A 9,924-nucleotide genomic window follows, 5' to 3' on the forward strand; every position below is an offset into this window, starting at 1 on the left:
TTGCCCTCTCCAGCATAGTGATGCTGCCCGCGCGCCTCGCGTGCGGACCGCTCTGCGGCTTCCTGCGGGGACCCACTCCCACTGGAGCGCGCCACGGCGTCCGGGAGACGCTCCTCCAGGAGAGCCGCGGCCGACTCCTCCTCCCGGCCCCCAGCGGGCCTGGGACGTGGCCTTCCTCGTGGCGCGACGGCGACTGGGGGTATCCCAAGAGGGGCTGACCTGGAGGAGAGTTTTCTGTTCCCCGAATGCGTCCAGGGATTCGGAGCCGTAACTGAACCTCCGAGACCAGCTGCGGGAGCTGCAGCGGCGGCGGGAGGAGGAGGCGCGACGGCGGCAGCGGCGAGGGGAGGAGAGGCGGCTGCAGAAGTTACGGGCCGGCCAGCAGGCGCTCCCGGACCGTGTGCCAGCACTGCCGAGTGCCGGTGCATCACCGGCGCGCCCTGCGCCTTCAGGTGAGCCAGGAACAGTTCCGGGGGTGGTGAGCGCCGCGCTGTGGCGGCCCGAGCCCGCCCTGGTGCTGTACAAGGTGGACCTGCTGGATCTGCCCGACGCCCTGCTGCTCCACCTGCCCGCCCTGGTGGGCCCCAAGCTGCTGATGGTGCTGGGAAGCATGGTGGCCCTTATGCCCCAGGACACTCCCGACTACCAGCAGCGACTCCAGGAGCGACTGTGGAATGACTATCGGCGCCGGGCTCCTGTCGCCCCGCGGCTACCGAATACCACAACATCTCAGCGGGGACCGGCCATGGGACGGGGAGGACAATGCGAATCTTCCGTCCAAGATCCGCAAGGTGCTCAGAGACGTGAGGCTCATCAGCGCCAAGATCGCGCTCCAGCGCTCCTGACGCTGCCGCGGCGACGTCTACCTGGTTGGTGCCACCAACGCTATCAAGTCCACTGTTTTCAATACGCTTCTGGAGTCCGATTACTGCATCGCCAAGGGCGCTGAGGCTATCGACAGGGCCACCACCTCCCCTTGGCCTGGTTAGCCGTGGGGCGCCCATCTCCTTCGTTTTCAGAAAAGTTGTAAGTCTGATCATGGTTCAGGCACCTCGTTCTGTATTCTTCAATGTCCATGCTTCCCTTTAAAAACATGCTCTCCCTACTTTGGTCACATTTCTCTTTCATATCAGCTTAGTGCTTGTAAATTCAGTATATGTTGTAGTAACTTTTCAGTAGAACTAATTAGAGTACTCTGATGTTCAAGCCACTGTTCTAAACACTGAACCAGGGGACATGATTCAGTGAACCAGGGGACAAAGCAGTGTCTGCTCTCCTGGAGGTTTCCCTTGTAGCTTTAGTCCTTTGTTTCTCCAGAACATCCTTCTTTTACTTTCTACTCCTCCTCCACTCCTGCCTTCCTTTTTATATCTTGAGTTTACTCATGAGAATGCTATACAGATTTTTATTATTATTTACTTATTTGGGGTTGTGCTGGGTCTTTGTTGCTGTGTGTGGGCTTTCTCTAGTTGCAGCCAATGGGGACTACTCCTCATTGCAGTGAGGGGGCTTCTCTTGTTGATTACAGGCTCTAGGCTAGGTGGGCTTCATGTTACCCCTCCCAGGCTCTCGAGCACTGGCTCAGTAGTTGTGGCGCACAGGCTTAGTTGCTCCACAGCATGTGAAATCTGCCCCGATGGAGGATGAAATCTATGTTCCCTGAATCGGCAGGTGGATTTTTATCCATTGTACCACCACAGAAGTCCCTACTATACAGATTTAACATTTGAATTCTTCACTAATGCAATATGATTTGTGGCTTTGTTGAGAAGAAACGTCAAATATGTGGCTTTAAGAAACATTTGTAATAATTGCAAAATAGGTGCTTTTAAGACCCTGTTTTTACTTACCAGTTTTATATTGGTTGGTAGATTTTTGTTGTAAAAAATAAGTTCCTTCTTTCTTTTGTAAGGGAAACCAGTCAGCTTGGTTTAGAGTTGTGGCTTCCAACTTTCTTCCTGTTTCGTTGGACAAGGTGGATACTATATATCAGAAGCACGTGGGTCATACGCTACTGAAGGTGAGGCAACACGCTTTGACGGTTGCATAGTTAGGTTATTAACACCCACTGTGGATAGTCCCACAGCCCTGATAAAAAGCCTTTGTTGGACAGAACCATCTATGTCACACCATCAGCTAGTTCTCTCTGACCTTGTTCACCTTGAGGATTTTGGCTATAAAGTGAGATGGGCTCTGATAAGAAAAGGGATGTTGGATTGGACTGATCCCAGGATACTGACAGAGCTGGGTTTTCTCTAGGTGACATTGTGCAATATGGTAGCCTTATGTGGCTAAATAGCCAACATGTGGCTATTTCAATAAGTTAATTAAAATTAAATAAACTTTAAAATTTAGTTCTTTACTTGAACTAGCCACTTTTCAACTGCCCAGTGGTCACATCATTTCAAAAAGTTGCGCTGGATAATGTGAGTGAGACGACATTGGATTTTCTCACAACGGGGTGATGCTACCGGCATGTAATGGTTGGAGGCCAGAGATGATGCTAAGCATAATGCATGCACAGGACAGCCCCTTACAACAGGGAATTATCTGGTCCACACGTGAGTGCTGAGCTTAGTAGCCCTTGTCTGGGTGGAAAAGCTCTCCTCCCAGGTTCTTAATCACAGACACTTAGAGGCTATCGTACATCTTCTCTCCTGCTTACTTGATCCTTCCTTTGACCTGTGAAGCAGTGTGTGAAAATCTCTCTGATCTTTCAGAAACAACAAAACTCTGTCCCGCTCCTTCCTCTTCTTTGCAATCACGCCGACTCCTGCTCCTCACCTCCCATCCTCTGCAGTCCCTGCCGTGGCCTTTCTGTGCCGCTGAAATGGTTCACGTTCACCAGAGGCGGGGCCGGTTTGTGGCTCTTTCAGCAGACCCGCGCATACACCGTCGGCTGGCCTGTAATGCATGACGGTTCAGCTCACTGGAGCTAGGCTGGGTTCACGTCCCGCTCTGCCCCCCACTCAGTGACGCTGGGTGACTTTGGGCAAGTCCTCTACCTCTGTCTGTTGTGACCACACCATGCGGTTGTGGAGAAGATCCAGTGCCCGGGCACCGTTGTCCCTGCCGTGTAAGTGTTCGTGGTGATGAGGAGGGGGCTGGGACAGAGCTCCTGCAAAAACACCAGCTGCATCCAACGCAGATGTGATTTACATTAGTGAATGCTCATACAACTATAAACAAGTCAAAACACACACCTGCCTTTCAACCAGGATAAAACCAACCTGACTGCAGAAACAAATGCTTCTTTCTCTCTGGACTACAAAAGTCAGAGTGAAATTAAGACTCCATTGCAATAACTGGCCTAAAGTTGATGCTCCAGACACATGTAGGATTTGAGGGGAGGGCTCCACCTTCATGCATCTGTGTAGTCTTCAGGGTCGACTCACTGATACTTCTCAAAGTGACACTTGGGTTTCTCTCCCCTCATCATACAGTTTCTTGGGCCGCTCTGTACCTCCGCCTTGCCTTCTGGTTTTCATTCATCTCTCAAGTCAAAGTCAGTCCTGCCTCCTAATCATCACTGAGATCAGGCTCACAGTCCAAACTGTAGCCTGCTTTCTGAGATTATGAGGTATTTCCTAGATTCCAGTTTTATTGTCTTCCTCCCACCCCCACCCCACTACAGCTGTAGTTCTCAACCAGGCTTGACTCTTCCCGCAAGGCAACGTTTGGCAAAGCCTGCAGACAGTTTTGGTTTTCACAGCCTGATGGACACCGAGTAGAAGCTGCTAGAAGTCATGCAGTGCACAGCACAGCCTCCTCTGACAAAAAGTTACTCGACCTCAGAGGTCAGTAGTGCTGAGGTTGACAAAACCTGCACTACACAAACTTTTCCAAAATACTAAGCAGGTCACAGTATTATTTTTTATTCTTTTCTCTTTCCTGCATATAATACCTTGTTAGTTCCACATTACTGAGAGAAATCTCAACTGATAGCCTCATCACTATTACACACACACACACACACACACACACACACCTAACATACTCTGCACAGTTAAACTACAGTTCTCTGAACTCATCATCCTTTTTCCAGATTTTGTGTCCGTACATGATTCTAACCCACAATACCTTTGCACCGAGTAATCTGTTTTTCAAAATTCTGCTCTTCATGTTTCCCTTGACCAAATCACGTTCATTACTCTCTTCACAACCATAGTACTTAATAGATGACTTTCATTGCTTTTCTTACCCTATAAATTATTTACTTCTACTTCTACCTTCTGATTCCCTGGGGGATCAGGGACCATATTGTACCATCTTTGTGTCCTTGGTACTAAACACAGAGAGATCTATTAATGCCTCCAATATATGGAAACACTTGTAAACACAGAGCTGAATCTTACCCATTTACCAGGTACCCTTCAATTCTAATGAGGCGGGTAGTAACTTCTGTCCAGCTAGGCCTGTAAGAACTGAGGTGTTTGGAAGGTTGTTGCCTTAATTGCCCAGTTACTATGTCTAAAACTTTATGGAGGGCTGTCAAAACAGTGTAAGCTAATAAAACAAGATTCTGCTGTCTGGAGGTGACCACCAGATGGATGCGATGGGGCCCTCATCACTGGGATCCATAGGCTTCATCCTGTCACAGAGCTCCTGGGCTTTTCATTTGATCTAGAAGTGATTGAGGGTTTTTTCCAATAGTTTAATGTTTAAAATGGTTTTATTCTTGATAACCTCTACAGTATTATCTTATTAGTGCCTTAATATTAGAGTTATCAGGGGTTTCATTTGAATTTCCAAATAACTTCATCTCCTCCCAATGGAAGGTTCCAATGGGTGAAGAAAGAATGGCAGGATTTCCTCCTTTTGTTGCTTAAGACATCACATTAGATGAAGGAGTTGAGGAATCTGAAGCAGTGGCTGACATCAAGTTCTCCTCTGCAGGTAATTTTATACCAAGCACTTTTCATAAGGGGAGTAATGTAGCCTTCCTGATGTTTTGGGCTTATCTGGTGGCTCAGACGGTAAACAAACTGCCTGCAGTGTGGGAGACCTGGGTCAGGAAGATCCCCTGGAGAAGGAACTGGCAACCCACTCCAGTATTCTTGCCTGGAGAATCCCATGGACAAAGGAGCCTGGTGGGTTACAGTCTATGTGGTTCCAAAGAGTTGGACATGACTGAGCAGCTCAAACACATACACACTGATGTTTAGCATATTTTTATAGTCCTGTATAAAAATATGTATTTTATGCATAAAAATATGCAAGTATATGCATGTATATGTTGCCTTAACCGACATTAACTAAAAATTTTAAGAAATACATGCTAGATTATTCGTAAGATGCAACCTACTCTGAAAATGAATCTGTACATTTTCACAAATGCATTGTATGCTTTAAAAAAAAATGGAGTGAGACAGCAGTAGCTTCCCTTAGGTCTCTATCTGGAGCTGTGTTTGGTGTTTTTAACAGGATGGTTTTAACAGGATGGTTGCCTACACCATCTGTATTCTGTCATGTGCCTACGTAGGTTGGGTAGCAGTAAGGCCAAAGTTTAAGGACTGCACCTCCGATGCTATACACCTCAAGGGACAGTTCTGACATTGTACAATCTGCAGAAAAAGAAAAAAAGCTGTATGAAGCTGACCTGTTCACATTGAACTATATAGAATGTACTGTGTACATCACATTGCATTTTATTAAATATCACTGTAATAAAGCCCCCTCACCCTTTTCAACCTACCAAGGACCATGCCTCTTTTTAATGAATTAAGTTTGTAAAGACATTTTTTTTAAAGTAGGGTATGTACATGTGTGTATCTGTGATTCAAACATACCTAAAAAGGAGTTCTGTTACATTCAGGATTCTCCTGAATGTAACATACATTTCTCCCACTAGTATTTGTTATTGAGACCAGATGGCATTTCTTATTTAGAATCTAAAGAGCAGCTTAGCAGTTGGCATAAGAGAAAATAGCAGAAATTCAGTGTCTCCAAAATACACTGGCTTAAATGAAAGAGAAATGAGTAAGTGGCTGTGCTTCAAGTAGTCAGCCAAGCACCCAACTGGGGAACACTCCATGGCTTCCGTCTCTGGGTCTAAGGTGGTTGCTCAGGTTGTCATCCTTACACAGCAATGAGAAGAGAGTGAAGAGCACTGCTGAAAAGAAGGGAAAAGGTGGAAGTTGCCCACATCAGAGTGCCCAGTGGGCAACAGTTCAATGGCCACCCCCCCCACCCCCCCCCCCCCCGCCATGGGGAAGCTGGAGGATGTAGATGGAAATGCAGAGTCAGATGTTTATTACTTAAGGGAAGAAACAGTGAAAGAAATCTGGAAAACAATAGAAGTTTCCCTTATGTAATCTAAAAGTGCCCAAAGATCTTAGAAAATGATTTATATCTTTTTGGTATCTAAGATCTATTCTGCAAGGATAAGAGCACTTCAGCTATTTTCTCAGCATTTGCCTGTAAACACTGTACATAAAACATTACACCAGTCAGAAGTCTGTGCCTTTATGTATGCTTGGTTGAGCAAGTGGCACTATAGCTGTGGACAATGAATTGGTGAGTCAGGTCCCAGGTCCCAGTGTTGAGATAAATGCTTGTGGAGTAGGCTGGCCTGAAATGCAGATCCATGAACTTCCTGTAGACTCAGGTTTACCATGAACTTAATAGTCCAGGTTCTCTGTCAACAGGTACACTCTAGCCCCCTTGTCACTAGGTCATTGTTGGATAAATGGTATTTTAAAATGAAACTGGTAAAAAATAAACTTCATAGATCTCACTTTCATTGTGTTTCAAAGTGAATACTATTGGCATACTGGGGCAGGTGTGCATCCTTGGGCAGGTGTGCATCCTTGGGGAATGTGCATCCTTCATCCCTAGATGCTAAATGCCATTAGCATGTAGCATAAACGCCCTGCCCCATTACTCACTGTGACACTGGTGAAACCCCCCCTGGCATTTCCAGACCCACCCTCTAGAGGGTGGTAGCTTCCCAAGTTGAGAAAATGATTTGATAGTTGATTTCTAGTTTACTTTGGAGAATGAAATACTGTTAAGTTTACAAGTTAAAATTGTGACCATTACATTTCTATGTACTGTTCATAGTTTGTAGCTTAGTTCCGAATCTAGACAAGAAGATAATATGGTAAATGTGCATTTTAGAAAAATACAGAACCCAAAAACTGATGCTGTTATTTACCTGAAAACTTACAGGCTTTTAGGCATTGACAAAGATTCCATTTTTAAATGTTCAGAGTTTACATCCTCAGGTTTCTCTTGCTTCTAATATTCAATGGTTATGGTTAGATTGAGGCATATCTAAAAATGTTCCAAGGTATCTTGCTAAGTTTCAAACCGTAAAATTTACTAGGTAAATTTGTTTTACTGGTTATATTAGTTAATCTCTTTGGGTCTTCATTTTCTCATCTATAAAATGAGGGAATGACACTAAATATTTCTCAATCCTTTTTATGATTCTCAGCAAAAACAGACAGGAAAGCCAAGAAAGGTTGGTTACAAGACCTCAGATGAAAAAGGCCCTCTGAGCATAGACAGTGGAGACTGATGCTAGGATTTGCTATTAATTTATAACACATTCAGGCAACCTAGTGCAGCCCAGAATGATAGCCCAGTTGCTGTATCCAATTAATCCAGTGGGGATTTGCTTTAAGAAAGTTGTTACTGTGTTGGCTTCTGAGCATCAGCCAGCTTCCTAATACTTCCTAATCCACTGATCTCAGGATGAAGACTGACTTCCTCTCTCTAATCATTTATACTGTGGCAGCACACAGGAATCAGGAGAGCAGATATTAATGGCAAGGTGTCAGGACAGCCCCTCATGTCCACAGAACAGGGTTTGTTCCAAGGGACTAGAAAATGATTAAGCAAATTTTATACGAGTTCGTTTACTTGGTTCTGCAGACTTGTGTTCAGCATGTCACCTCTTTTGTATTCATGACACCTTAGAAGTAAAAAATGTGCCATCAAAGAGCTTTTTGACTTCTCTGATATTAAATGCAGTTTTATCTTTTTAAAGTTCCATATCTTTCCTCCCTTCTGTAAAACAGCAGCATTTTCTTCAGTTTCTGAGACAAAGTGATGTTTTTAACACATTTTATTTTTCATCACCATAACCAGCAAGCCCTACCCATCAGTGGGGCTTTACTGCGTAGCTCCCCAGCGTCTAATTTGTCTCTGTAACTTGCAACACTTCCCGACAGCCGAGAAGCGCAGCACAGACGCATCCTGGGTGCTTGTGCTTGATCACTCACTCTCTGCAGGATGGAGATCACGCTGGTTTCCTGCAGATGACTTGACTTGGAGCTCCAGTGGGGCCAGACGTGGCAGACCTCTCACTGCTTCAGAGCAGGCACCCCGTGCTCCAGCTGAGGCGAGCTGTTTTGTAGACGGCCTCTGTTCATTTACCCTGGCTTCTCTCCCACCTGGCTGTCTTGTAGAGCAACAGCCATTTCCATTCTTTCTCAGACTGCTCCATCTTCTCTTGGCTGCTCTCCTCCGAGGGATTGTTTTCTCTCAAATGTCAGAGTAATGCTTAAACAATAAAAACAAGACTTCGGGCCCATGTGAGCCCAGCAGCACCTCTGCCTGCTCTTAATTATCTTTGTCCTGCTGTCTGTCCCACTGATGCCCTGCAGTAGGTGGGAACGGCTTGAGATTAGTATTTTAATATCATATAGGAATGATGCTTCACTTTGTCCCTTCATGTCAAAGACCACCAATATTTTCTCATTCAGAACAGAAGTTTCATGATCTGAATATTTTTAGGTCTAGACCATCCTTAAAAAACACAGGTCTTGGAGCCGCAGGTTCCTGTTTTTCAGAAGTTTCCTTTTGCTTCTCAAACAATTCTCAGAATTTACCTTCTGGCTGTTTAACCTGGTGGAAGCATTTCGCTGTAGTATTCTCACTGGTAGGTATAAGATGATGTTTAGTCAGATACTGTCAGTACCTCTGGCCAGAAACATTGGTAGAGCTGAGAAAACTGAGGCCAGACAGACAGACAGACACACACACACACACACACACATACACACACACACACACACGTGCTAGAGATGACATCATCAAGTGATTGTGAACATGAGAAATTGCCAAAATCCTTCCTAAGCTTTCAGTAAGTCCCTGGAAAGCAGCCAGCATGAATGAATGAATTAGGAAAAAGAGAGAACTTTTTTGTCTTGGCAGTTGGTTTTGCCTTCCCTAAAAAATAGCAAGACAGCAGAATTAAATTTGTTTAGTAGCACTGTCACTTTTCTTCCTATCCTGCCTAAAGGACAGAACCTCAGGACAGTTGTATTTGAGGCTATTCACAGTTACTACGATCATATGATAACCCATAGAGTGCCTATTTCTTTATAGTCTTTTAACACTACTAATAGATCTTATTTAAACATGTACAACGAGCCTGGCACTTTTAAGCACTTTACATTAACTGAATCCTTACAACCACCCCATCCTGGAGGTATTATTACCTGCATTAGATATTGCAACCTAAGGTTCATGTAATTAGCCCAGAATTAAGGAGTGATGGATTTGTGATTCCAAACAAACCCAAGTAGTTGTGCTCCTGCCCCTTGTGGGTTTAATTATACAGTAAAATTTCACTTTTTCCCCTTTTGATGTACAGTTCTCTGGATTTTAATATATGTATAAGCTCATTAACCAGCATAATCAAAATATGTAACAGTTCTAACAGCACCCAGTGTTATCACCACCACACAACAGTCCCTGTATATACTAGAAGCCATCTCAAATCTAAAGGCGAGAACTTTTCAACCTTAGGAGGGACACATCTCAGAAAAGCAGCCCATTTTGAAGATCTCAAAGGGTAACAATTTCCTTGGAAATTGTTAGTGCCACTTAGTTCTCCCTCTAGCTTCCTTTGAATCCTCCCATATACAATTCCAGCCTAAGAATACTCTAGAGCTAGCATGTGAGTGCGAGATG

General features: G+C 44.8%; 1 protein-coding gene across 1 annotated transcript; it reads left to right on the forward strand.

The window, feature by feature from the left end:
• Positions 1–20: 20 nt before the first annotated feature.
• NOA1 (nitric oxide associated 1) lies at positions 21–2,838 on the forward strand. Its single transcript, XM_065914676.1, is given in 6 exon segments — positions 21–115; positions 117–252; positions 254–387; positions 389–468; positions 471–687; positions 689–2,838. Coding segments are annotated over 6 exon segments (963 nt in total). The 3' UTR covers positions 990–2,838.
• Positions 2,839–9,924: the final 7,086 nt, after the last annotated feature.

The sequence above is a fragment of the Muntiacus reevesi genome, chromosome 22, assembly GCF_963930625.1.
Source record: "Muntiacus reevesi chromosome 22, mMunRee1.1, whole genome shotgun sequence".
NCBI lineage: Eukaryota > Metazoa > Chordata > Mammalia > Artiodactyla > Cervidae > Muntiacus > Muntiacus reevesi.